Consider the following 27,260-nt stretch of genomic DNA (forward strand, 5'->3'; position numbering starts at 1 on the left):
CTGTGTTTACATTGTCAATCAGGCAATGAGCCGCAGCTGGCGCCAAACGAGCGGGGCCAAGTGAGAGCAATGGGCAACCGTGGCACAAATTTGTTTTTGAGGGAATATCGTTTAATGTAATGAACAATACTAAGTACAAGTTATGTACAATATACTTAAAAGTGCGCCGCGTCGTTTGAGGTGTCCTTAAAAAGTTAAAAGTCAAATAATTTACCTATTAATTATGTGTTAACAACGCCCAATGGAGTTTGAAGTGCTTCAATTTCCACCACATTTATGTATCTTTATTTTACTTTTACCAAAGCTGTTCAGGGCGCAACACATTAGGTAGACGGAATAGGGGACAGGGGAAATGCCGGAGAGTGCCATCATGCTTGTCAACTGTTTTTTGTTTTATATTTATTTGTTAGTGTAGCATAAAAAATGGTGAAAGTAATGAGACGCCTTCTTAAAGTACAGTCCAAACCTAAACCAAAATTCCAAGAAAGATTTGAAAAAAGTTTATTGTAGCGTTTAAAGCAATGCACATACTTGCACGCACATCATGGACGAGCTGACAGAGGCTGCAACCCAGGAGATGGCAGCAGAAGGTAAAACTGTTCCAAATTCTGTACATCTCCTTTGAGAGTCGCCTTGTTATTATTTATTCGTGTGTTTAATTGTGTTTTTACTTAGTTATTTCTTTAAAGGCAATTCAGCAGCGTTTATTGCCCCCTTGAAAATGGTCGATTTTGTTTTGTTGTTTGATTGTCGGAACGATGCGATGTTCTATTTCCGTGTGTCCTGTCGTCCATAACTTCCGGTGCAAAATAAGAGGTAGGCATGTGATATTTGTTCGAACTACAGAGTCGTTTAGTACAAATAAAAAGGCATACAATCAACGTTAATGTGGAAGGATTTAATTTTATGTGCAAACACTATGTGGTTTCATAGCACTATACCCTGCATTGAAGTCCAATAACTTACTACTTTTTACGGATCTTACCCGTTATACCTTGCAGTTGGAACAGTCTGAAACGCCCAGATTTCCGCGCGAAAAGACGGCGCAGGGGCGCCAAATGCTTCTTAGGGTCGGTCCCACAACACAACACATGCTAAGACTAAGCAACGCAGTCGCTGTTTGTCTCGCTATCCCGGCCGCCGCTTTTACGTTCTTTTAAATCACCTTTTTTAAAGTTTTGACCTACGCTTTTAAACGTTAACCCTGCGTCATGCCAGCCAGGACCTCCTTGTCTTTGCCAGAGGATGTCAAGAAAAGGTACGGTACCATCGTGCGTGACCCGGATGCTAGCTTTTTGCGTGGCGCTCAGACTCCACCAGTTAATTTTGTCCCTTTCATGGTCTGCCTGACTTCAATTGGGCTTGAATGCATCTTGTAAGCAACTATCTTGGATTAGTTTCGTTAGCTCGCCTCGCCATTAGTATCATCGTTAGCATGCTTGATAGCGCCTGTCAGCGCGTGTGTGCGCTGCTGGATTTGGCGCCATATGAGCCATTGCATGATGGTAAACATAAGGCATGCTAAAATGGCTCAACGTTGTTTGACGTGTGTTTTTCTCCTTTGTATTTGCTTCAAGGCTGAAGGTGCTGCACGAAGATGGATCTTCTGAGGAGGTGAGCTTCATGCAGCCGTAAAGTCAACGTTTCGCTCGCAGAGTAATCTCATGATGTGACTGAACTTCTCGGAAATGCCAGAATTGACAAACAAGTCTGCTTAAAAAATGACGCTGACACTGTTCTCTGGTGACTTCGCTTGGTCATCGCATTTCGCCCTTTGAGTTTAACGGCAGCTGGTATTAGTTTGTATACCACTGCCCGATGGGGTCAGGCCCTAGAAGACAGGTGCATGCTACGCCTTAACAACGCACTGTGAAATGTATAATAGTACAAGGGTTGGGTATTATGATATCCATTATAGGCCATGGCAAAAATTAAGGCAGGGTTTCCCAGTGGTAAATTGTAATGGGAATAACTTACTGCTACTGAATCTAAACTACGTATTACTGTCATATTTACCCAACACTTACCGAATATTGAGAGGTATTTGTTTTTAAAGATTTAGACACGTGTTTTTCATATCAACAAATGTATCTGCATTTTACTAAAGATCTAAAAATCATTTGTCTTGTTAAATGCACATGTAGGAATATAAATTGCTTGTGTGATTCGCAGCTATATTTGTTGATCTCCAAAATACACGATTCACACAGAAAGTCTTTAATAGTCCCGGAGTAAATAAAAAAATATATATTTGAAAGTCCCTAGAAAGTGCTTGGTTTTGGTCATGAACAGGTGCACGAACGTTGTAGAAAGCGTTTGATTTCCAGTGTCAAGGATTATTACCATCTTGGGAATGACAACTTTCAACAGCTATTGCAATTGGTTTTATTTATCCTTCACAATGACAAGCTCTTAAATCTTCCCATCATTGCTCCTGCATCCTTCTTAGGATACTGACATCATTTTGCAAGATTGCCTATTTTACGGGTTCTGACCCTTATGAACTACATTTACTAAAAAAGTGTTTTCCCCTACTCAAAAAAAAATGCTTCATATAATCTTCAAAACACATTTAAAAAATTGAGAATGGGCTAGGTAATATGAATAACCATCAGCAGTTATTTCACTTATCCTGGTTAGTGTGGAAACACTGAATTTGGCAGCCATTCATGAAGGTTTTTGATTTTTCTCTATAGCAGGTCCAAAAGGAAATGTTCCAATGACCTTGTGGTTAATGGATGCAGTACACTGATTTAAGCCCGTGATCTGGTAACTACAGCTGAGTACTCAACTAACAAATACGTTGTAGTTCCAAAGTGCATTTAGCTTACCTGAATGCTGTTAGTTTAAATCCGTGGTTCCCAAAGTGGGTGGTATCGTGGAATGATCTGGGGGCAGTGAGGAAAGCGGGGGCGGCAGTCAGATGTTTCAACGTTTGTTTGACGATTTGTACACAACGCGTTGGGGCTGCACGATTAACCAGAATCGAGTCGACATCGCGATGTGGCGAAGTGCGGCTGAAACTGCAAAGCATTGCGTTTTTTCCCAAAGTTTTGTAGTGAGTGATGAAGTTTTGGCCAACCACAATGTTTATTGTTCGGGTTTTAAATAGGCTGACCAATCAGAGGCAAGTTTTGATAATGGCACAAGCCAATAATTGCGATTCAAAGTTTGCAAGCACCACACGATGACACAACCACCGTGTGAGCTTATTGAGTGTCATGGCGGACTCCGTAAACATGGTCCCATAGTCAACAAACGAGAAGGAAACGCAGTTTGCACCGAAGGGCGGTACATCACTTGTTTGGACCTATTTTTGTTTTGACGAAGCGGACGTGGAATATAATAAGACACCTGTTGCAGAATTTACTTTTGCGTAGTTGCTAGGAAAAAAGAAAAGTTATTTGTACCAGCACCCTAAAAAATGATCACGGCAGGTAAAAAGGATTACAAGTAAATGACGAAGAAGACGTATCTACGAAAGCACTGAGAGGTAAACAAACCTCCATCAAAGCGGCATTTGCGCCGTACGAAAAAAGTTCGCATAGGCACAAATAAATAACCGATGCTGTGACTAGCTAAAAATGGCTAATAGTGTCCAACACCGAAACTGTTAATCAGTTAGAGGTAACACTTTTTATTTATGCAAGTTGATAAGTGAAATGTTGTAAGAGTAATAAATAGTTGTACCAGTAGTGATAATAAGTTAGCAGGAATGGTAGGTTTGAATTGATACTTGAATACATTTCTTGCACTGATGAACATTCTGCAGTAGCACATGGGGAGCCAAGGGGGCATCAGTCTGCAAAAGTCTAGGAACCATTGGTTTAAATGGTATTGTTAGTTGTTGGTTACTCGATGTTTGTATCACAGGGTGAAAAGGTTGTAACCCATAACCTGTCTGTTGTTCTTCTGCCTAGTGTTTTCCATCCCGATGGGTCGACTACTTACTTTACCCCACAATGCACCAACAAGCTTGTTTTGCTTTAGCCTTTATGATTTCTCAAATGCATTCAAAGAGGATATACTTATTTTTCATTTTTGTTTTACATTTGCCGCTGTTTCATTGAAAATTGCTCCTAATTTAAGCTTTTGTAAACATTTAATTCATAAGGTCATGCATTAGTTATTTCACACACGCAGTCGTCCGAATTTTAAGATACCATGTTTGAATTTGCTCTTATTACCATCCAGGATGTAAAAGAGAAGCTGAAGCTTGTGCAAGACTATTTGCATGCTGACACTCGGGATGCACTGGGCACCCTCAAGGAAAAGATGAATAGCTCAGAAATTTCTATGGTGAGCGCTTTTTTTTCATCAGGGATACGTCAGTTTTCCTAGGACTTCATGACGTTTGACATGATGTCATCATAAGGTTCGGTTGCATTTAAACAATTTTTAATTCCTTTTTTTGGCCAAAACTGAAGATTTTTCTCTATTTTCCGTGTGGAAAATTAAGTGCATCCCTACTTTTTATTTTGAAAACTTATTTCTGTAATGTTGTTACTTTTTATATAACCCATTCTTTAGGAAGATTACATCTCCAATGTGAAGTCCCTGCTGGGGAAGGAGTTAAATCTGGAGACTGAGCTGGAGAGCAATGGTCATACAAACGGCCACAGTAATGGCTCTCACAAGAAAGAGGACGATGTCATGGATGTTGTAGACGACAACGAGGACATCAAATCGCCCAGCGCCCGAGGAAAGGGATGCAAAAGCAACGCTGACACCAAAAGTTGGTTAAAAACGCATTACTTTCTGGTGCTTTTATTTATTTACAACTTTTGACGCCCTAACTCTCAGAGTCACCGAGCAGTTCCAGGGTGACGAGGAGTGGTGGCGGCAAGCAACCGACCATTATGTCCATGTTCTCCAAATTGTGGGTTTGCTTCCTTATTTGTACAACTCATATTGTTAGATGACAAAATTAATTCATATTCTAGTGTTGCTGTTGTTGGGTCTTTTGTTTTTCTCTCCATCGTCTCATATGAGTGTTTTGGGACAAAATCTCTTCCAGTCAAAAGCGCAAGTCTGAAGACCTGAATGGCGACGTCATCAATGACGAAACTGCATCAAAGCAAGATTGTGCTGAGGAGGTGAGGTGTCATATTAATGGCTCAAACTCCCCTCCCCCCACACACATCAAGAACTAATGGCCACATCATTTTGTCCACATGTGTCTTAGTCCCAGGAGAAGCGTCTTAAAGTGGAGTCTGATGACCAGTAAGTTCCTCCAAAGCACTACAATGGTGCTTCCCAAAATATGTTTTGCTTAGCTACTTGTTTTTTCCAGAGATACTCCAGAAGAAGCCAAGTCAGAGATCAAAACAACCCCTGCAGCTAAGGTAAGTTTTTGTGCCTGAATGGAAAATAATCCCTTACAACAGGGCTCTAAAACCCAAATATAGGGCCGAACAACAATTATTGCTACAAGAGAAAATCTCAGTTGGAAGGAAAACCTCCCGAAAACTAGACCAATACATTCCGACCTCAAAAGATAAATAATGCAGTGGTTTCTTATAACATTGACTTATGCTAGTTTCACATTCCTATAACTACAAACTTATGCAACCTCATTTTTTTACATCTTGACAAATCTAGTATGTTTATGTTAGTCAATTTCATTGAAGAGCAGATGTACATTGAGTCCGTTTTTTTTTTTTTTTTTTTTTTTTTTTTTTCCCCCTCAATCTTATGTTTGCATTAAAACCTGCCTACGGGCCTTGACTTCAACTTCTGACTTACAAGATTGCAAAGCGTTGACACATTCTAGGTCTAATCAGTTGTTTATTATTTAAAGTAGGATCTAAACGTCCCATAAATAAATAGCACCTTTGTGTATATATTTAATCCCTACATGTATCCTTCTGTTATTTCTAGACTCCACCTCCTAAATGTCCAGATTGCAGGCAATATTTGGACGACTCAGACCTCAAGTTATTTCAAGGGGATCCCGATACTGCGGTGAGCCCTAGGGCTTTCTTGAATCATTTTTTTAATCCGCACAAACGCATATAAAACCAGCCTGGCCGTATCTACAGCTGGACGAGCCGGAAATGCTGACGGACGAGCGCCTCTCCTTGTTCGACTCAAACGAGGATGGGTTTGAGAGCTATGATGATCTGCCTCAGCACAGGATTACAAACTTCAGGTAGAATTCTTAATTTTTAACATCATCATTGACAAGCTTAATGAGAACTAAATTTAGGAAAATACAAATTTTTGCAGCATCTATGACAAGCACGGCCATCTTTGCCCCTTTGATGCTGGACTTATTGAGAGAAACGTGGAGCTCTATTTCAGTTGCGTTGTCAAGCCCATCTATGATGACAACCCATGCTTGGATGGTAAAGACTATTAAGACACATTTCATGTATTCTCATTGAATAACAGATTAGAAACTCCTGCATGCTCTAATTACACACGAGATGTCATTATGAAAATGGACTCCATTTCTGCATTTAACTTTTGACACGAAAGGATGACTTTACACCATCCCCCCAAAAAGTACCATAGTTGTTTGCTCCTCACTCCAGAAGTGGGTTCCATCACTGTCACTACCGTCGGTTTTACAAGTTCAGCTTGTAAATGACTTACCAGAAGCATAGACTTACACTATACACGGATTAAATACAGCCGTCATTTTAGCCATTGGGGCATAAAACAATGGAAATGTCCCCGAGAAATCTAACACACGAGGCTTTTATGGTGAATAAGTGGAAGTTTGCATGTATCAAGTCTCTCTAGTACACGTCTACAGTATTTTGCGGCATAAAAATTTCCAATATGAGGGAAATGGTGCATGAGCAGTAATGCTTACCAATAAACTCATCGTGTTACACTATAGTGCTTGTGTGAGTGTATTATATGTAGTAGTTTTGTGCGAGTGGGTTTTTTTTATGCATACTGTAATAATACTCATGTGTATACGGTTCTTACTTTGCAGAAATTCCCTTGTGTAAAAGATAAAGTGCCAAAATCAAGGGAATACTTTATTGCGATTACAGTGTTTGCAGTGGTTGGACTTAATGCTACTTTATGGAACAGTTAAATTATAGCAAACATTCCACGTAATTTTTAAATAATCTTATAGCCATAATTATCTTTTGAATATATCTTGACTCTTATGACACAAAATCAGATGTTATCAATATATATGTGGATTAATGTCTTCCTTCTATAGGTGGCGTCCCTGCAAAAAAACTTGGACCCATAAATGCCTGGTGGATTACTGGTTTTGATGGAGGAGAAAAAGCTCTCATTGGGTTCACCACAGGTATTGCAACCGCCATCATTGTTGAACACTAAATCTTCCTGACTAATGGAAATAACACTTTTTTTATTCTCTCCTCCAGCGTTTGCTGACTACATTCTCATGAATTCCAGTGAAGAGTACTCCCGTATCTTTGCCTTGATGCAAGAGAAGATCTACATGAGCAAAATTGTAGTAGAGTTCCTACAGAAGAACAGAGATGCCAGTTACGAGGACCTGCTCAACAAGATTGAGGTGAGGATGAGGCCACTACGGAATTCAATGCTTTTGCATGCATGGTTAAAAGTCATTTGAAGAACTAAGCTAAACCAAAACGTCCATTGCTGTATTTTTCTTTGCCTTCCTTCAGACCACAGTCCCACCACCAGGCCTTAACTTCAACTGCTTCACTGAGGATACACTGCTTCGCCACGCCCAGTTTGTGGTTGAGCAGGTGGAGAGCTACGATGAAGCGGGCGACTCTGATGAACAGCCGATCATCGTCACACCCTGCATGCGGGACCTCATCAAGCTGGCCGGCGTCACGCTAGGGAAAAGGTCTCACTCACTTTGCCAAAATGTTCCGATTCATGTGAGGGTTCTGCCTTGGCTGGCTTTTACTTTGCAGCTCCTTCAAATGATATCCAAGTTTAAGTGTTTCTTTGAAAGAATAATTGGCTTGAAGTGCTGGCTAACGTCTGCAATTCTTCTGACATTTCTAAACGCAGCATGCTGCTGTACTGGTGGGTAGGATGAAATGCATTATTGGCTTGTGTGATGAGAAAACATCCATGCTTCCCATGTTTTGGTGGCTTCACATCGTAGGTTGTGTGCATTAGTGTCATAGTGCCATCCAGTTTTCAATTTCATGGCATTCCATGAGCTGTGTGCTGCAGAATGACAACACCTAATGTAATATAATCCAAACAGAACGACGGTTCCTTCTGATCTTAATGGGAATACTGAGAATTGATCAAAATATTTTATGTAACCGCTAAAAAAATCTTGAATGCCTTAAACTATTTAGGAGCAGACAGGAAAATGGAAAGTCTTTTGTCTACTACTGCCTTGCCGGGGCAACCTGGGTTGCCATGGAAACTAAATGTTCTTCCAATTTGGAATCCTCCTCTGTCTCAGTGACATTCTTTGAATTACTTTCATTAAAGCTCAGATAATGATCTCTGAAGAGTGCGCCACAAACATGGACTGACTGACCTGTTGATTTGTTAATTAGTTTAGTTTTGGAATGTCTTTATGGCAAAACTGGATTTTGTTATTGAGCTGATGCACTTGTTTGTAGGGCTGCAACTTACTTATAATAGTCTTAGACTATTTAACTGATTACCTTAAATTCCAGACTAAAGAGCACACCTGATTATAAGCCGCACCCAACACATTTTAAGAAGAAAACCGATTTTTTTTACATGCACAAGCCGCACCTGTTTATAAGCCGCATGCGCCCACATTAAACAAATGTAACACAAACACAAAACCAACCCAGACCAGACTTTAAGTCCCGCGATTGAAACTGAATGTCCTTCATTAAAGTAACTAGTCCAAAAGTCACAGCCGGCAAAATTAAGGGAAAATTATACCGGTACTTAAGGTAGAGTCCGGGTCCCGTTGAAAGTAATCCAAAGAAAAAAGTGTATATTTCCAAAGGTAAGGGTGGGAAAATTATATGTCCACAAACACTCACCTTTACCGGTCCCCACTTCCCGTCAGCCCGCGTTTGTTACGCCCCTTCTTTTTAATTTGCTTGTCCAAAACATATCAGAATAAGTGTCCAAAATAAATACAAATAAATCCATTTCAAAATATACAGTTGCAAATACATATTATACATGGGTACACATATTTACAAAGAAAGACGGTACACCTAGAGAGTTTTCAAAGCTTTGATAATATAACTTTCATCCAGGCAGTTAATGGTAGCAACACAGTAAACGGGTCTGTTAAAAAAAACATACGGTACTTGTAAAACTAGCGATGAAACGTCCTCCTCTTCCTCCATAGAACTGAAGCCATCAAAGTCGTCTTCCTCAGTTTTGGAAAGAAACTTTGTCGTATAGACATCGTCCCACGCTCCCGCAGCCGGTGTTATGCCGAGAAATGCATCCTTGCCAAGAATTGCATCCTCTGTCGCGGGAGCGTGCACCTGTCACTCCCGCTACTACAACCACTTTTACTTACCTCGTTTTATCTAACTTTTATATCTGTTGATGATTTGACAGTTCGTTCCAGCATAATAAGCTTTATGGTTGAGTGCATTTAAATACGAGCGATTTGAGTGGAAAAAGGCAAAATAAACACGTTACCTCCTCAAAAGTGGTTTACATTCGGTGTGCATTACCGTTCAATTACATTCCCAACAAATACAAGACGAAGTGGTCTGGGATATATGTTCGCCATTACATTCCCGAAAAGTGAGATAAAACGAGGTAAAAGTGGTTGTAGTAGCGGAAGTGACGTGTGCGCGCTCCAGCGACAGGGGATGCAATTCTCGGCATAACACCGGCTTTTCGGAACCCGCTGGTGATGGTGGATTTTTTTGATGCTGCCCCACGGTGTCAGGATCCACTGGCAGACTTGCGAAAAAGTTGCCTTTCGCATGCGGCCAGTTTTAGTGAAGTTGCAGTCTTCCTCGGCGCATATATTCCACCAGTATAAATCTTACCTTTTGTACTCGAGCGCCGCTGGCGGCCGTTAGAAAAATTTCATTCATTGGCCGCATCACTGAATAAGCCGCAGGGTTGAAAGTTTGGGGGGAAGTAGCGGCTTAGAGTCCGGAATTTACGGTAGTCTGATAATTCTTTTTTTTTTCTTAAACTTGGGATCAGGTTGATGTAATTATGTGATAAAAACATCAAAAATAGGTACAAAGAAAAATGCATCTTTTATTGAAAATACTGTGGATTCGTTAAGTTGAATAAAAACGGAGACAAATTCATGAATAAGCCTCTGTCTCAGCTTAGAATATAATCCTGTAGCAACGCCTCTGTGTTGGACAACAATGAAATCATTGTCAAGTATTCAGCTTATCGATTAGGCAACATCAATTAATTATTGCAGCCCTACTTATGGGCAGTAATGTTGCTTTTGGTTTAAAACAAAAAGCTATTACCGGGAAACGTGTGTGTGTGTATATATACACTCCCATTAATTATCGGCACAGCTTATCCTCAGTAGGGTCGTGGGTTTCCTGTAGCCCATCCCAGCTGTCATTGAATTGGTTGCCATCTAGTCGCATGCATGTTTTTGGAATGTGGGAGGAAACCGGGGTACCTGGAGGAAACCCACGCAAGCACGGGAAGAACTTACAATCTCCCACGGGAAGGCTGATAGCTGGATTCGATCCCATGACCTCAGAACATGCAAACCACTCAGCCGGCGTGTCACCCCATCATACCCTTGTCCTGGTTTATTTTTTCTCCTGCTAAACTGTTTTGCTGGTTTGGTTTGCATGATTGAACACTTCAGCTAGATGTTTGACCCACACTTCATCAGGCCTTTACCTCACAGAACTACCAGCAGCCCTCCTGCTCCCGATTAATAAACGACTGAACACAAATGATCCTTTTTGTATTGAAAAAAGGCGCGCTGCCCGACGGCAAACCATCCGTCACCCCACCAAGATTGAGAAAGACAGCAAGGGTCCCACCAAAGCCACCACCACTAAGCTGGTCTACCTGATCTTCGATGCCTTCTTCTCTGAGCAGCTTGAACAGGACGACAAGGAGACCGCCACCAAACGCCAGCGCTGTGGTGTGTGTGAGGTGAGCTTTTGCCACAAAAGAATGTGTGTGAATTTTTGAACGGGGATTTTCGACAATCTTTTTTTTTTTTTTTTTTTTTTTTTTTCATTGATGGCCAAAAGTAATTGATTCAATCTTCCAAAATATCCAAGGACTTTAATTATATTGCTAGGTGACTCCATCAAAAGGTCATTATTATTATTAGTTTTCGCAAAGTAAGTTTTTTTTTTTTTTTAATGATACAATTTGAATGCATTTGTGATACCTGCGTTAGAAACTAAATATGAATATTTTTTAAATTGTATTTAGGTTTGCCAATCACCAGACTGTGGGAAATGCGCCGCTTGCAAGGATAAGATCAAATTTGGAGGAAGTGGCAAAAGCAAGCAGGCTTGTAAGCAGAGAAGGCAAGTGTGTAGAACTAACACACACCATGTTTTGTGACTTTTCTTTTTCCCATCAGGGATGTTGTTACCTTCTGAAACTCTTGAGAAACTTGCGAAGCCTTTTTGAGAATGTTTTTTTGATTTTAGTACTATGCAAGTAGTTGTGACTAGAAGCTCCAAAATGTCCCCCATACCAGAAATCATCCTTTTTTTTTTTACAATTCCTAATCCCAGACTAAGTTAATTGCACGAAGTTCCTCGTCAAGTCACATTTATTTATATAGCCCTTAATCACAAAAATGTCTCAAAGGACTGCTCAGGATTACAATAACACCATTACCTGATCTTAAACCAAGGAAAAACTCAGCGTGAGGAAAAAAGAAACCTTGAGAAGGGGCCTCACAAGTGGTAATCCCCCTTCCAGGATGGCCCGGGTGGAATAGATTTAGCATTGAGTTACAGTACACAAACAATTGTAAACATCAATAATGGACACCACTAGGTAACATATTGAAATTTGTCCGGAAAGTGTATGACGGCACCGACGCCCCAGTCTGTAAACTAGTCCAAAAAGTCCATGATGGCAATGACGTCTTAGTTTGTGGCTATCCAATCATAAATGATTTTTTAATAATTTTTTTCTCAACCAGGTGCCCCAACTTGGCTGTGAAGGAAGCTGAGGATGACGAGACCATAGAAGAAGAGGATGTCCCCGTAAAGAGCAAGAAAGCGTCTTGCGCGAAGCGGAAGAAGCAGACTCAGTGCAAGCTGACATGGGTTGGGGAACCCATTGAGGTAGTAGCAGCAGCTCCTCACTGATGCTCAAGTGCGTAACCAGCAGACACTCAGTTGGTCTTGTTTATTTCAGAGCGTGGGCAAAAAGCAGTACTACAAAAAGGTCTGTGTGAACAATGAAGAGCTAGAAGTGGGCGACTGTGTCTCGGTTTCCTCAGAGGACCCGGGCACTCCTTTGTACCTGGCTCGGTAGGCAGACTCCGTTCTCATGCCATATAGGCTATAAAAAAGAACTCTGCTAAATACTTTGTTGAACAACTAGGATAACGTCGCTGTGGGAGGACAACAATGGCAAGATGTTCCACGCCCATTGGTTTCTCCGCGGCTCACAAACTGTGCTTGGTGAATCGTCAGACCCCCTGGAGTTGCTCCTGGTGGACGAGTGTGAGGACATGTCGCTCAACTACATCCATGGCAAAGTCAACGTCACCTACAAGGCGCCTTCCGACAACTGGTTCATGGAGGTATGGCCGTTTCACTCGGATTGAATTGATCTGAATTGTCCGTTATTGATAGCAGTGAAGTGAAAATTATTTGCAGTGTGATTATCGTTGGCATTCAAGGATAAAAATGGAATTAAGGCCTAAAAGAAAATTAGAGGGAACATTGCTCGTAGAGGAGAGATCTGTGTTTTAACCCTCCCACAGAGACACCGGCGTGCGATAAATGAACGAATCATGATGGCTCCTCGAGCGAAAACATCTTGTTGTTTCCAGCCAGTGTGGACAGACAAATGAGGCTTTGTGCAATAAATGACCGTGCTGTTTTGTGCATTATGCCTCGAGAGTTGTACCTCGCACAGCAAGTGTTAAACGTCACTACGAGACGAAACATGAATTCAAGGATGAGTCTGACATGGCGAAGACATTAAAACGTGCAGTGTCCAGGTAAAGGCAACAAACTCAGACCCTGAAGACCTTTGTCAATGCTAAAAACACCACCACTGAAGCAAGCTATCACAGTGCTCACTGCATAGCAAAGCACAGAAAACCATTTACTGATGGCGTGTGTATGCGTGTGTGTGCACGTGACTTGTGCTTTGCTGCTGTTATTTCAAGTTTTGATATTTTCTGCAACAAGATATCATTGATGAATGGTATGGTAGCTCTCCATAACACTTGTTTTTTGATTGTAGTTCATTGTTAATGAAGAATGGTTGATTCTGTTTAATTCTTGTGGCAAAAAGTCAAAGTCATGGATGGCTACAGGCCTTTCCACTTGTTGCTCACATTCATTTTTTTAGTTTATTGATGAACAAGAATAGTGGAAGATAAATACCCGTGTTTTTCAACCAGTGTGCCGGGGCACACTAGTGTGCCATGAGACCTTGTCTAGTGTGCCGCTGGAATTTGCTCAATTTTATCTTTCCAAAAAATCAGGCCATTATTCAGTATTTTTGCAATCTTCAGACGAGGAACTGAAATAGTCATCCATATCAGTTGGTGCCAGTAGATTTGTATATACTTTTTATGTACTAATTATCTGCTCTTTATAGTTTAAATGCACCGGTCAGGTGTATCGACATTTCGTTCTGTGTGCATGGTTACAAAGAATGACATTAAAAGTAAATTCTATTCTATTTCTCTTGAGGTAGCACAGTACATTTTATAACTAAATTTGTTTAACAAAGCGGTTTAAGATTTCACTGTAAAAAATAAAAACATAAAGCAAATCGTTCTATTTTTATTTTAAGTATTGTCTTCTTTTTATGTACTAATTATCTGCTTATGAAGTAGTACAGTGACATCACTTAATTTTCAAACATTTTCGACGGACGGTTTGCCTCGGAGCTTTTTAATAAATAAAAGTGTAGCTTTGTTCGAAAAGGGTTGAAAAACATTGAGTTATACGATTAAAATCTATATCCATGTTGTATATTTGGACCGGTGTAAAATGACAACTCTGTTAGATATTAAAAAAAATGTTGTGCGAGTCATCAATCTTGGTGTGCCACACTGATTTACAGGGACATTTGAAAGTGGCCCTCCACACCGATAAGGTTGCTGACCCCTGGTTTAGATACTACTGGCACTGAATTTCGAGAGTTTGAAAATCCACGCAAAAAAAAAATATTTTATGTTTCACAAACAACCCCCCCCCTATTTTTTTTTTCTCTAAAAATTGACCTGGAAAATGAATGTAGCAAGGTGGTGGGACTGAATAACACAACAGAATCCTGGTCAAGAAGACCGGTGCAGGCTTCATCTAAACAGGGTGCTATGAATTGTGTACATGGGCAAAGGGTTACGTATCAATTATGGACATCTATTATGCGTGATAAAAAAAATTAACGAAGCGTTTCGCAGTGGTAAATTGTAGTGGGAAGAACTTCCTGCAACTGAAAATGTAAGCTGCATATTACTGTAATTTTTACCCTAACACCCATATGGGAGAGCTTTGTCTCAATTTTTTTTTTTTACACTTGTTGTTTGACCCACAAATATTTGCGATTTATTCAAGATCTACAAAATCATGTGTTAATAAATTCACATACAAGATTGTACATCGCACATGTACAAAAGTCAATTCCATTGAAGTTGGGAAAAAGTTTAAAATGTCAGTAAAATTAGAATAGAATGACTTGCAAACCTTTTCTAACCCATATTTAAATGAATACACCACAAAGACAAGATTATCCATGTTCAAACTCATAAACTTTATTTCCATAAGCAAATAATGATAAACTTAGAATTTTATAATTGCAACAAGTGCCAAAGTAGTTGGGAAAGGGGCTTCTTCACCATTGTGTTACATCACCTTTCCTTTTAATAACACTCAATAAACGTTTAGGAAGTGAGGAGACTAGTTGTTGAATCGTTGATAGTGGAATCCTTTCCCATTCTTGCTTTATGTACAGCTTCAGCTGTTCAACAGTCCGGGGTCTCCTTTGTCTTATTCTGCGCTTTATAATGCGCCACACATTTTCAATGGGAGACAGGTCAGGACTGCAGGCAGGCCAGTCAAGCACCCGCACCCTCTTACTACGAAGCCACGCTGTCGTGAGACGTGCAGTGTGTGGCTTGGCATTATCCTGCTGGAAGAAGCAAGGGCGCCCATGGTAAAGATTCTGTTTGGATGGCAACATACTTTGTTCCAAAACCTGAATGTACTTTTCTGCATTAATGGTGCCTTCACAGATGTGCAGGTTACCCATTCCTTGGCCACTCATGCACCCCCATACCATCACAGATGCTGGCTTTTGCACTTTGCGTGCATAACAGTCTGGGTGGTTCTGTTCTTCTTTGGACCGGAGGACACGACGTCCACAATTTCCAAACACAATTTGGAAAACTGACTCATCAGACCACAGAACACTTTTCCACTTTGTATCAGTCCATTTTAGATGGGCTCGGGCCCAGAGAACCCTGCGGCGTTTCTGGATGTTGTTGATGAATGGCTTACGCTTTGCAACATAAAGTTTTAACCCACACTTACGGATATAGCGTCGAACTGTATTGACTGACAGTGGTTTTCCAAAGTGTTCCTGAGCCCATGTGGTGATGTCCTTTACACATTGATGTCGGTTCTTAATGCAGTACCGCTTGAGGGCTCGGAGGTCACGGGCATTCAATAATGGTTTACGGCCATGCCGTTTACGCACAGTGATTTCTCCAGATTCCCTGAACCTTTTCACAATATTATGGACTGTAGATGATGATATCCCTAAATTCCTTGCAATTGTACTTTGAGGAATGTTGTTTTTAAACTGTTCAACAATTTGCTCACGCAGTTGTTCACAAAGAGGTGAACCTCGCCCCATCCTTGCATGTGAATGACTTAGCTTGTTCGGGTCTCCCTTTTTTATACCCAGTAACAACTCTCACCTGTTGCTAATTCATCTGTTCACCTGCAAATAGTTGGTTGATTTCCATTCATCCACTTTCTGAGTAGTTATTGACACCTGTCCCAACTATTTTGGCACGTGTTGCTGTCATCAAATTACAGAGTTGATGATTTTCTCCCAAAACAATAAAGTTTATGAGTGAAGACAATAAATATGTTGTCTTTGCTGTGCATTCATTTAAATATGGGTTGAAAAGAATTTGCAATTTACTTGGATCAATTTTTATTTGCAATTAACACACTTTCCCAACTTCATTGGAATTGAGTTTTGTATTTGTGTGTCTGCAAAATACATGGTTCACACCAGATGTATTCTTTTAATGGGACCAGAGAAATTGAAAATTAGGCTTTGAAAGTCCCTTAGTGCCTGAATTTGGCCATGACAAAGGTGTACAAACCTTGCAGAGGGAAACTTCAAAAATGTGGTGCCTGGGGTGAGAAGAGTCCCTTATGTTGATGGCTCTGCTGTAGGACGACAAGCCTGCAATGCCCCCCACAATTGTGAAAGAATTTAAAATCCAGTCTCTGTCCCAGATCAATAAGTTATTGGCAAATATATTATTGGTCAAGCATGTGTCCAACAGAGAAGGTAAAAAAAGATTGGAGAACTGGAAAGCTTTGAGCTGCTGCACACCGCCATTGTTCTCACTTGGATGCTGAATGCTGTTCTTGCAATTCAGGGTGGGATGGATATGGACGTCAAGGTCATTGAAGATGACGGGAAAAGTTTCTTCTATCAGTTCTGGTACGACACAGATTTTGCCCGCTTTGAGACTCCGCCCAAAACCACTTCACCAGAAGACTGCAAGTCCAAGTGAGCACAAGCATTTCTTCTTTTCACGAGTATGTTCCTCCCCGCTAATTTCCTTTGTGTTTTGAATAGGTTTTGCAGCAGCTGCGTGCGGCTTAAAGAGCGTGAGGACAGTGAAAAGCCTTGTGCCTTTGAGCCCCTGGATGAGGAGCATGACTCCAAGGCACTCTATGCTTTAGCCTGCTTCAGAGGCGAGCAATTCAGGGTGGGAGATGGTGTCTACTTGCCTCCTGAGGCATTTCACCTAAGGTGAGCCACAGAATACAGACAAATGTTCAAATGTTGGATAGGTGAAAATATTGACTTTTTCTCAAAATAAATCAAACCTACCTTTAACACAAGAGATTGGTAAGAAAACAATTACATGACTTGACAAGAATTGGCTAACTTCAGCAGATGGGAACACATGATGGCAGTCCCCTGTGTTAAAGAATTAAAAAAATTAACATTGGTTTGATAGTTCATGTATTTTTGCTGAGAATTCAAGTCAAAGTTGGTTTGTCTTTTTTTTTTTTTTTTTTTTTTTTTTTTTAACCACTAAAAGGCACTAAATATTACGCACTGTTCCTTGAATAAAATAGTAACTTATTGTACCCTTACAATTAGGCCTGGGCACTTCAGTCCTAGAGGAGTGTATAAACTACATGATTTTGGATTGTTCTCTTCAACTCGGAGGGTGCAATTTATCAGCTGATCAGCATGCTAGCAGGAACTAGTTAACAGTCCTGATGAATGGAATCACCTGTATTAGATTGGAGAAACCTCAAATATCTGGTGGGACATGCGGCCCTCGAGGACCGGAGGGCCCACTTCTGTTTAAAATAAACAAAATGGCAGATGGAAACTTTTTTTCTGATTTACAAATGAAATATTTATAATAATTCTTAGAATACAAAGTTTCTGCATGTATAAACTAAGGTTTTGATCATCAGTATTCATGGTGTTTTACTCCCCATTTTCTCTCTGACGTTAGTGTGAAAGCTGCCAGCCCAGTCAAGCGTTCCCACAGGAAGGACGACGTTGACGAAGACTTATACCCAGAATACTATAGGAAGTCTTCGGACTACATCAAGGGTTCTAACCAGGACGCCCCAGACCCGTTCCGCATCGGCCGCATCAAGGAGATCTTTTGTCACCGACGCAGCAATGGCAAACCTGATTCGGCAGAAGTCAAACTGCGCTTGTACAAGTTCTATCGGTAATAGGTTAATTATTCCAGTGCTTGTTTGACCGCTTTTGTTATTATATATTTTTACGAGGCTGACTTTTTGTTTCCTTTTAGACCTGAGAATACCCACAAAGGAGTAAAAGGTAGCTACCACACAGACATCAATCAGCTGTACTGGAGCGACGAGGAGGTCACAGTCAACATGGCTGACGTACTTGGACGATGCCAGGTCGAATACGGAGAGGATCTTATAGAGTCCGTCCAAGATTATTCCAGTGGGGGACCTGACCGCTTTTATTTCTTGGAGGTATGTCGTGGGTTTTTTTAGGTTAATGTGTCATTTATTTTAGAATCATAAATTGAGGCCTGGTTTTAATTGTCTAACAGTGGTCGGCGACCACCGGGCCACACAAAACAAAATGTGTTTTTGCATATAGCACATTGTTTTGTGTGCACGCGCATATTTTTCACTAAATATAGTAACTCAATGTTAAGGTGCACGTTATAGTGAGGTTTTGCGGCAATTGAGCAATGATTGATTAGTCTACAACTATCACTACCCTCAGCACTGGGTGCAACAGGAATTCAACTCGGATCGCTGCGGCGAGAGCGCTGAATCCTAACCACATGGTCACTCCGATTGTAGATGAAACCGGAAACTGCATTATAGTTGATCGCAGCTCTTATTACTCGCAAAGCCACATTGTACAACGATGTTATGGAGCATTTTAGTAAATGGTTCTGCCAAAATTACATATGTGGTAAAATAGTGTGGTGATGAGATAATATTGAGTGCCTTTACTATGTCATCAAGATCTGTAGTGATTTACTATTATTACTGTGGACTTGGGCTTGTTGTTGTTACTAATTTTGGGCCGGGCCGCAAAAATAGTCAGACATTAAACCACCCCCTACTAAGTATGGTTGCCGACAACTGGTCTCATAACATCTTCACGATAACAAACTACAGTGACTCCATTGTTTATTGTTTCACTACACACGAGAATCACATTGTCACGACTTCTACAATATTTTCTTTCAGGCCTATAATGCCAAGAGCAAAAGTTATGAGGACCCTCCGAACCATGCTCGCTCTGCCACGCACAAAAGCAAAGGGAAGGGCAAAGGAAAAGGTAAATAAAAAAGGACTTCATTCAATGTTCTTCTACCACTAATGCCAATCTTTTAACTCAACCTTGGAGAATATTTGACCGTTTCGGTACTCGATTCATTCTCAAAGGGCTAGAAACGGTTATCTTTTCAATCCACCGCTGATGTAACACCTTTTTGTGTTCAAAGGTAAAGGCAAAGGGAAGGCCTCAGTCACCCAGGAAACGACAGAACAGCCTGCTGAAACCCAGACTCCCAAAGTGCATAAATATCGCACTCTTGATGTGTTTTCGGGCTGCGGCGGTCTCTCAGAAGGATTTCACCAGGCTGGTACGAGCGGCGTCCCACACCGTTAAATCATCCAATCCGCGCTGGTTAACAAAGGTGGATTTGATTTGGTAGGCATTTCTGAGACCGAGTGGGCCATTGAGATGTGGGAGCCGGCGGCGCAGGCCTTCAGGCTCAACAACCCGGGGACTACAGTCTTCACAGAGGACTGCAACGTGTTGCTCAAACTGGTTATGTCTGGCGAGAAGAACAACTCTCTGGGCCAGAAGCTGCCACAAAAGGGAGACGTGGAGATGCTTTGCGGGGGGCCTCCCTGCCAAGGCTTCAGTGGCATGAATCGCTTCAACTCGCGCACCTACTCCAAGTTCAAGAACTCGCTGGTGGTGTCCTACCTCAGGTGACAGGCCAAAAAAATGACGTAGCAAAGGATGTGAACGAATGTCTCACGTTTTTCTTGGTGCGATGCAGTTACTGTGATTACTACAGACCTAAGTTCTTCCTGCTTGAGAATGTGAGGAACTTCGTGTCATTCAAAAGTTCTATGGTTCTCAAGTTGACTCTACGGTGTCTCGTCAGAATGGGATACCAGTGCACCTTTGGGGTCTTGCAGGTACGTTTTGCTGTAACGCATCATATACTTTTCTACTTTGTCATTATAATATTTAAATGTGTCACAGTATATATAGCCATAATTATGAGATAATCTAACTTTTTTTATTTCTGTCATTTATCGCTCTACATATTTAGTCGTGATCATGGCACTTCAAGTCTTAAAGAATGTTTGAGCTAGACAGGGTCTCTTTTAGTATATTATTGGACTATCGATGTGATGGTTTTCTATGTGAATTAATGTCTCTGACACCTATTCTTGTGCCTCCCATTATTTTATAATACATTTACCATTTATTGACAGATCATTTGAGGGTTTTTCCCACCCCTGCCACTATTTCAACGTTTGTGTCCTTTTTTGGATCAGGCAGGACAATACGGTGTGGCCCAGACCCGCCGAAGAGCAATCATCCTTGCTGCCGCTCCCGGCGAGAAGCTGCCTCGTTATCCTGAGCCTCTTCACGTGTTCGCTCCCAGAGCCGTCTCTCTCAGTGTGGTGGTGGATGAGAAGAAATACGTCAGCAATGTCACACGGTAAGCTCAGGATCGAACACACATTGTCCTTCATCAAACAATGGTTTGATGAAGCCCCTGTTTTCACTACAGCCCCTTTTTATACTTTAAAAACGTGGAATAAGAACCATACACAGGGTAGGATATCGGGATCATACTAATATTTTATTCATGCAGTCCAAATTATTAAAATTGGATGATTTAATAAAATGTTTCACTGCACAACTGTTATTTAAGGTCAACAAAAACATGGTGCCAGAAAACATCCAAAAATTATTCATTCGGAAAGAGGGAAATTATAACTTGAGGGGGCTGTAGTGAATTCAAAATCCCAAAGGTGATAACCAGGTAAAGTATGAGTGTGTCTGTGTGTGGAGTCAAACTTTGGAATATTTTACAAGATGAGATCAAACGATGTCCAACTATCCATGTGTTCAAATTTAAATACAAAAAAGCATTACTGGCGAAATACAGGGATGAAGACAATGGGATATGAGGGAGATTAGAAATACTGCGTTTCAAACTATGGTTAACTTGTTGTCATTGTTGCTATTATTATATCATAACTGTTATTATAAATAGTATGTTTATTTTTATTGTTGTTATCATTGGTGCCGCAGTGATGTTTGGTAACTAGTGGCATTATGACGTTGAGGGATGGGTATTACGAAGATTAGTGTATAAAATATGTGATTATTGTAATTATTATAATTATTGATATCTGACCTGTTATAAGTATATCCATGAGATTTTGTTATATTAGACACAAGAGGAGAAGAGGATTTGTAAAATGTATTTAATCTGGAAGATAAAGGGGTAGGGAAAATAAGCATCTGCTTCTGACTACCCCTTTTCGAACATGTTATGTGACATTATTTTGTTGTTGACTCATTGTTTTTGTCCTGTTTTTATTTTAATGTTCGAAATAAAGTTTCCATTCATTCAATGTTGTGACATGACGTCCTGCGTACAGCGGCAACGGCGGAATATACAGAACCATTACTGTCCGAGACACCATGTCCGACCTGCCCGAGATCCGTAACGGTGCCGCCGCCTTGGAGATTTCCTACAACGGCGAGCCTCAGTCCTGGTTTCAAAGGCAAATCCGCGGCACACAGTACCAGCCTATCCTCAGGGATCACGTCTGCAAGGTAAGCGCGCTTGCAACATGGAGCAATGCTCGGGGTAAGAATTAGGAAGGTGTTCCTTCACTGAACTTTTAAAACGGTTGTGTCTGTGTAGGACATGAGCGCTCTAGTTGAGGGGCGCATGCGCCACATCCCACTGGTGCCCGGCTCTGACTGGAGAGACCTCCCTAACATCGAAGTGCGCTTGAGGGATGGAACCATGACAAAGAAGTTGCGCTACACGCACCCGGACAAGAAAAACGGCCGCAGCGGCACGGGCGCACTCCGAGGCGTCTGCACCTGTGCTGGAGGTGCCTTTTTTTTTTTTTCCCAATTAACCATTTTTACCATTTATGTTAAAATTCAAACTGCTGTCTGCCACTAGTAGTTGGTGAGCATGTTTTTAGGATTTGTATTTATTTTATTGCAGTGCAAATTAAAAACTGTTGGCACGATTTGGGTTTTTGCAAAGTCAAGTAATGAGCAGGTCAACATGCTCTAAAGACTTTCAATTACCTTAAGGAGACATTGTGTATTGTTTAGCCCAGGCATGTCCAAAATCTGGCCCTGGGCCAGTTACGGCTCGTGATAGTTTTTCCTGGCCTGCCATCTATTTAGGAATAAAAACGATTGAAAAGAAATTGTAATGCAGTTTCATGTAAAGTTAACATAAAATGTCCTCGGTTGTCACTTGGAATGTTGTTAAAATGATACAATGATTCCCAATTTTACCGTCAAAATCTCAAATGTGCTTTAACTGGAGTTAATAGAATGCCAAAGATTATTTATGTATTCTTTTTTTTAATGCCCTGGTGCAGGAAAGCCATGCGATCCGGCCGACCGGCAGTTCAACACACTGATCCCGTGGTGTCTGCCGCACACGGGGAACCGACACAACCACTGGGCAGGACTCTACGGAAGACTGGAGTGGGACGGCTTCTTCAGCACCACTGTCACCAACCCTGAGCCCATGGGAAAACAGGTCCAAAAAAATTACTGTATTTTGGGGAATTGGAGTTTTTACAGCAGGGGTGCCTTAACCTTTTCCTGCGAAAACACTTTAAATAATGGCCAAATAACTTTGTGGGTTCTTCACAGAATAAAAGTTCATGAAACATAAACTTGCTGTTGTGCCACGCACAGTCTTAACTGGCCCAAGATCAGCTTTAGTTGCCAGAGCACTGCACCACCAGGGTTATAGATGACTTTTTTATCATTATCAGACTATTTTCAGTCAAAGTACCGGACTCATGTTAATTTCGATATGTGCTATATGTTTTGTTTCTCGTTTACTTCTTCTTTTCAATCCTATTGCAATAAACATCAGAAAATAAACGAATCATCTGAAAAGAAAAAATGGATGACTGGTTGAAGCCAAAGGCTTATAAAAGACCTGTCCCAAAAATAACTGAACGCTTCTATCAACCATATGCAGTAAACAAATGATCATAAATCCTTTCATTTCACTCCTTATTTTTTGTTTCATCCAGAGATTCTCTCATATTTCCATAGCTGATTTTTATCAAGTCCAGCAGAATACTAGAGACTGACTTTCCACAAAACTCCAATCCTTGTATTAAAAAGGAAAAGTATTGGGACCCAAGAGCTTTTCGCAGACCTGTTTTTAGTGTGTCGCAGGCATTTGCCTTGGCAAAATAATGGCAATAATAGTGGGTCCTTTGAACAGATACACCCAAGAATATATTACATATGGAATTCATTGTCTAGAAGACAAAGTCACAGAAAAGTGGAATTTCATTGAAAACTAATGCAAATTGAGAATTAAAGGGAATACGATTACTTGAAGTTGTTGATTTTGCTGGTATTTGTTTTTAATGTAATTACTTTCTATTGTCTACAGTTGGGACTGCACAATCCTCCGTTTAGTAAATTTGAGAAATATATTTTTTTTCTTGATATGGGTTGCGGCTTGTCATTAAGGTGCGTCCCTAGTGAGACCAGTTGAGAACCATGAATCTATATCACTGGTAGTCCAGTGGTAAGAGTTAGGTGCTCTCTCTCCCGTGACCCTGGTTTAAGCCCAAACCCTCACTCAGACTTTGCGTTCTTTTTTTAGGTAAAAAAAAATGTGTGTCAAAATGCTCTCAGGTATTGTTCATGGTGCCCGGCCAAATGTGGAGGTGGGCCATATCTGTCCGGCCCCCGGGCAGTAGTTAAGGGACTACCGGTTTACGGAATGTTTTAAAAGACAAATATTTGTCTTTACTTCAGGGTCGAGTCCTGCACCCAGAGCAGCACCGAGTGGTCAGCGTGAGAGAGTGCGCACGTTCGCAAGGGTTTCCCGACACATACCGCTTCTTCGGGAATGTTTTGGACAAACACAGACAGGTGAGCTACCGCGTTGGCTTTTTGAGATCAATTATAGAAACCGTTTTATTGGCTATCTTGTCTATGCCTGGTAGGTGGGAAATGCTGTGCCCCCGCCGCTGTCCAGAGCCATCGGGTTGGAGATTAAGAAGTGCGTTATTGAAAGGATGAAGGAAGAACATGCAGCAGGTGAGCAAAATGAAGTGTTCTACAGTGCCTAATGAAAGTATTGCCAACCCACCCCAATGGATTTGTCATCTTGCCACATTACAGGTTTCAAAATATTCTAAGAATCGGCACCCTGTGAGACACAATCGGGAAGTGGAGCCAAATATTGCAACATTTTATATTTAAAATTAAAAATAAATTACAAGTAGGTGCTGCAAAAATTTGGCCCCGTTTTCTCAGCTTCTCAGAAGTTCCTTGACATGATGGTGGCAGCATCATGATCTGTGGTTGCTCTTCTTCAGCAGGAACTAAAAAGATTGTTAGTTTATGGGAAGATGGTACCTGAAGATTCTTGCAGAAGATTTCTTGGGAGTTTGCTAATAGGGTGCAGGTTTACCTTTCAACAGGATGTTAAACATAAAGCAAAATCTTCAATAATATAGTTTAAAACTAACAATATACAGGTGTTAGAAAGGCAAAGTCCAGACCTCAAGCCTATCGCGCATTTCTGGGAAGATCTGAAATGCTGTGCACAATCATCAGCAAACCCAAAGGAACCTGAGCTGTTTTGTAAGGAAGAATTACTTTAAAGGGGCGCAATATTTTTTGCAATGCCTATTTGTAAATGGTTAAGGTTTGCATTCATATTGCACTTTTTTTTAAGTCACTGAAGACCTTCCAAAGCGCTTTACAATGTGATTCACACACACACACCCTCACAGTGGCGACAAACATGCAAAGCGCCTACCGGCCTATCAAGGGACTTAGGACATTTACTTGGAGGAAGCTGGGCATTGAACCTGTGACCTCCGGGTAATTTCACGATTGTGTCTCACATGTTGTTTCTTGGAGAATTCTTAGTTTTGTCTATAGGTTTCAAGCCTGAATTATGGCAATATGGCAATGTTTGTGGGTGCTTGGGTGGAGGGCATTATTGCAAATGGCTGTTCTGTAATCGGTGACGGAACATACATGTCCTTTTGTTTTCCAGCAGAGAACATCAAACATGAGATGATGGAGGTGTCATATTAGTGCGTTCCTCTCATGCCAGCAAGAAGCACTCGCTGTAGGAGATGACTTCCGGGCAGGCCTAAATTTACTGAGCAGAATTTTTAAAGTGTTTTAATCTCTGACATAGTGGATGAATTGTATGTAGTTTTATATGTAATATTTCAAATACAGCTCTTATCAACTTGGCTGAGTTGTTGACCAGGTTCTGGTTGAGCCTACATTCAGTAGCCTGGTTTATACATGGCAAAGGTATATGATGGTGTGTGTGTGTGTGGTTTTTTTTTTTCCTCTTCCCCCTCAATTAAAAGATTTTGGTCCAGTAAGTGTGAATGCATTGTCAAAAAAATTCAAGATGATGAATCCTGTTCGGGCTATTTGCCTGCATCTTAAGGCTGATAAAGGGCAAACCTGATCAGATGACTAGGATAACCCTGCCTATGTGGGGGGAAACTTGTTTTAAAGTGATTAAATAAAACATTTAAAATGATCCAAAATTGTGTAAATATTGTTGTAAATTGCATGATCCTTTGCGTCCAGTGACTGGTGTGGTGCTCATCTAAATAGTGACACTGATATAGAATATCCCTTTTATTATAATTGTTACAAAATGGGTTGAACATATTGTGACAACGAAATTGGATGTGGAACTCAAGTTACACATTTTGACAAGTTAAAAATATTTTGTGTGTATGTATATATATAAGTGTGGACATGTAAAAGCAGAAGATATTTACATTTGTGTTTACTTACAGGGTAAGTGGCTACTAAAGGCCACTGTTTTGGGTAATGTAACCAATGTAAGTGCTAAAAGACAAAAGGGCAAATACAAATTAGACACTAAAAGACAACAGCACCACTTACATTTTTGGCCAGCCTTTCACAGGGTTTTGGGTGATACCCTTCAATTTTTAAAAAATGCATGTTTTTGACATTTCTGCTATTTAAATCACGAGGGTTTTTTTTTTTTGCAACCCTATGAAGCATTAAATATCCAATGTCACTTTAGGTAAACAGGAGATCACTTCAAAATGATTTGGAACGGAAAACATTCTCTATAATTGAATGAATACTGATGAAAACTGCTATTCACTAGGGTTTCTGTTTACCTCACCCTTGAAATTAATTTAATATAATTGGCCCCCAACAGGAAACGCAAGATATTCATAGAACCTACACCCCACAGCGAGACGAGCCAAAGAGTGATAAGGCTTTTATTGGACATCAAAGTTCTATATTAAATGTTACAATATATCAAAAGCCATCGTGATATAAATGTTTTTAACATGTATATCTATTGGGTCAAGTGTTAATAGAAAATGAAGACGTACAATTATATCTGTCCCGTGAATCATTCTATATACATCTACTATAATGGCACAGCTCGAACTGCTGATAACTACAGATCCTATAATGCTGCGCTTCAGCTGCCTTGCCGCCTCAGGACTTCTGGAAACGTTCCCGCATCAATCGAATGAGCTGGAGACTGAAGAGCACAGCTACTTTTAAAAGTCGACTGTACTGTCAAACAACAGGTCGGCCTGTTAAAAATCAAGATTGCGGGGGGGGATTTTGTAGAGGTTTATGGTTCTATATTCTTTATCAATTATCCGTTATCGGTCAAATCATAATACACTACAAAGCCAAGAGGCAGAGACACTTGCTCCCAGCCAAGAGGCTGAGTCAAGGTCCTAGCCAAGGGGCCAAGCAGCGATCAGTGCGAATGCACCGTTCCCGGAGGTACTGCAATACCGGGCCGATGCGTGGAGTGGACAGAGCAAGCTCTTATTCCATCTCCCAATTGCAAAAATTAACTGAACAGTACCGGTACATAGCATTAAGAGTGAGTTTTTAGTTTCAGGAAGTGGAGAGGCAGGTGGAAAACTGGACGCACATTTGTCAGTCATACCTCATGAAAATGGTGGTTTTCATTGTCCACTTTTCATCTTTTAGTCATCGTAGAGCATGCCATTTTAGCCGAATTAGATCTTTCGCTTCTTGCAAGTAAACAGACAGATTGTACGACTCCTGTTAGTTTGTCCAGTCAGGTAGCAGCATTCACGCTCTGTCAGCCAATCAGCGCATCGTTGTCATAAAGA

The 27,260-nt window shown here is 40.8% G+C and overlaps 1 protein-coding gene and 1 pseudogene across 4 annotated transcripts; one reads left to right on the forward strand and one right to left on the reverse strand.

Moving 5' to 3' along the window:
* Positions 1-1,053: 1,053 nt before the first annotated feature.
* Positions 1,054-25,651, forward strand: dnmt1 (DNA (cytosine-5-)-methyltransferase 1). Of its 4 annotated transcripts, none has more exons than XM_088330346.1 (35): positions 1,054-1,258; positions 1,578-1,614; positions 4,195-4,299; positions 4,531-4,735; positions 4,804-4,879; positions 5,018-5,096; positions 5,186-5,223; positions 5,294-5,345; positions 5,881-5,964; positions 6,042-6,151; positions 6,229-6,347; positions 7,184-7,276; positions 7,356-7,507; positions 7,623-7,810; positions 7,981-7,995; positions 10,848-11,028; positions 11,317-11,414; positions 12,044-12,188; positions 12,262-12,377; positions 12,451-12,652; positions 16,712-16,845; positions 16,915-17,091; positions 17,816-18,040; positions 18,125-18,317; positions 19,053-19,143; positions 19,310-19,450; positions 19,523-19,805; positions 19,877-20,018; positions 20,385-20,551; positions 21,504-21,681; positions 21,773-21,968; positions 22,476-22,639; positions 23,890-24,006; positions 24,081-24,174; positions 25,145-25,651. In XM_088330346.1, the coding sequence occupies exons 1-35, from the start codon at positions 1,212-1,214 to the stop codon at positions 25,183-25,185; spliced, it is 4,485 nt and encodes a 1,494-aa protein (XP_088186472.1). In that variant the 5' UTR covers positions 1,054-1,211; the 3' UTR covers positions 25,186-25,651. The 4 variants fall into 4 exon arrangements, with proteins under 4 accessions (XP_088186472.1, XP_088186480.1, XP_088186488.1 ...); XM_088330354.1 differs by having other exon boundaries at positions 25,148-25,651; XM_088330362.1 differs by lacking the exon at positions 7,981-7,995.
* A 1,228-nt stretch (positions 25,652-26,879) lies between these two features.
* Positions 26,880-27,000, reverse strand: LOC148373936 (U2 spliceosomal RNA; annotated as a pseudogene).
* Between the last annotated feature and the right edge of the window lie 260 nt (positions 27,001-27,260).

The sequence above is a fragment of the Urocampus carinirostris genome, chromosome 1 (genome assembly GCF_059441175.1).
Source record: "Urocampus carinirostris isolate Australia breed hairy pipefish chromosome 1, RoL_Ucar_1.0, whole genome shotgun sequence".
NCBI classification, from domain to species: domain Eukaryota; kingdom Metazoa; phylum Chordata; class Actinopteri; order Syngnathiformes; family Syngnathidae; genus Urocampus; species Urocampus carinirostris.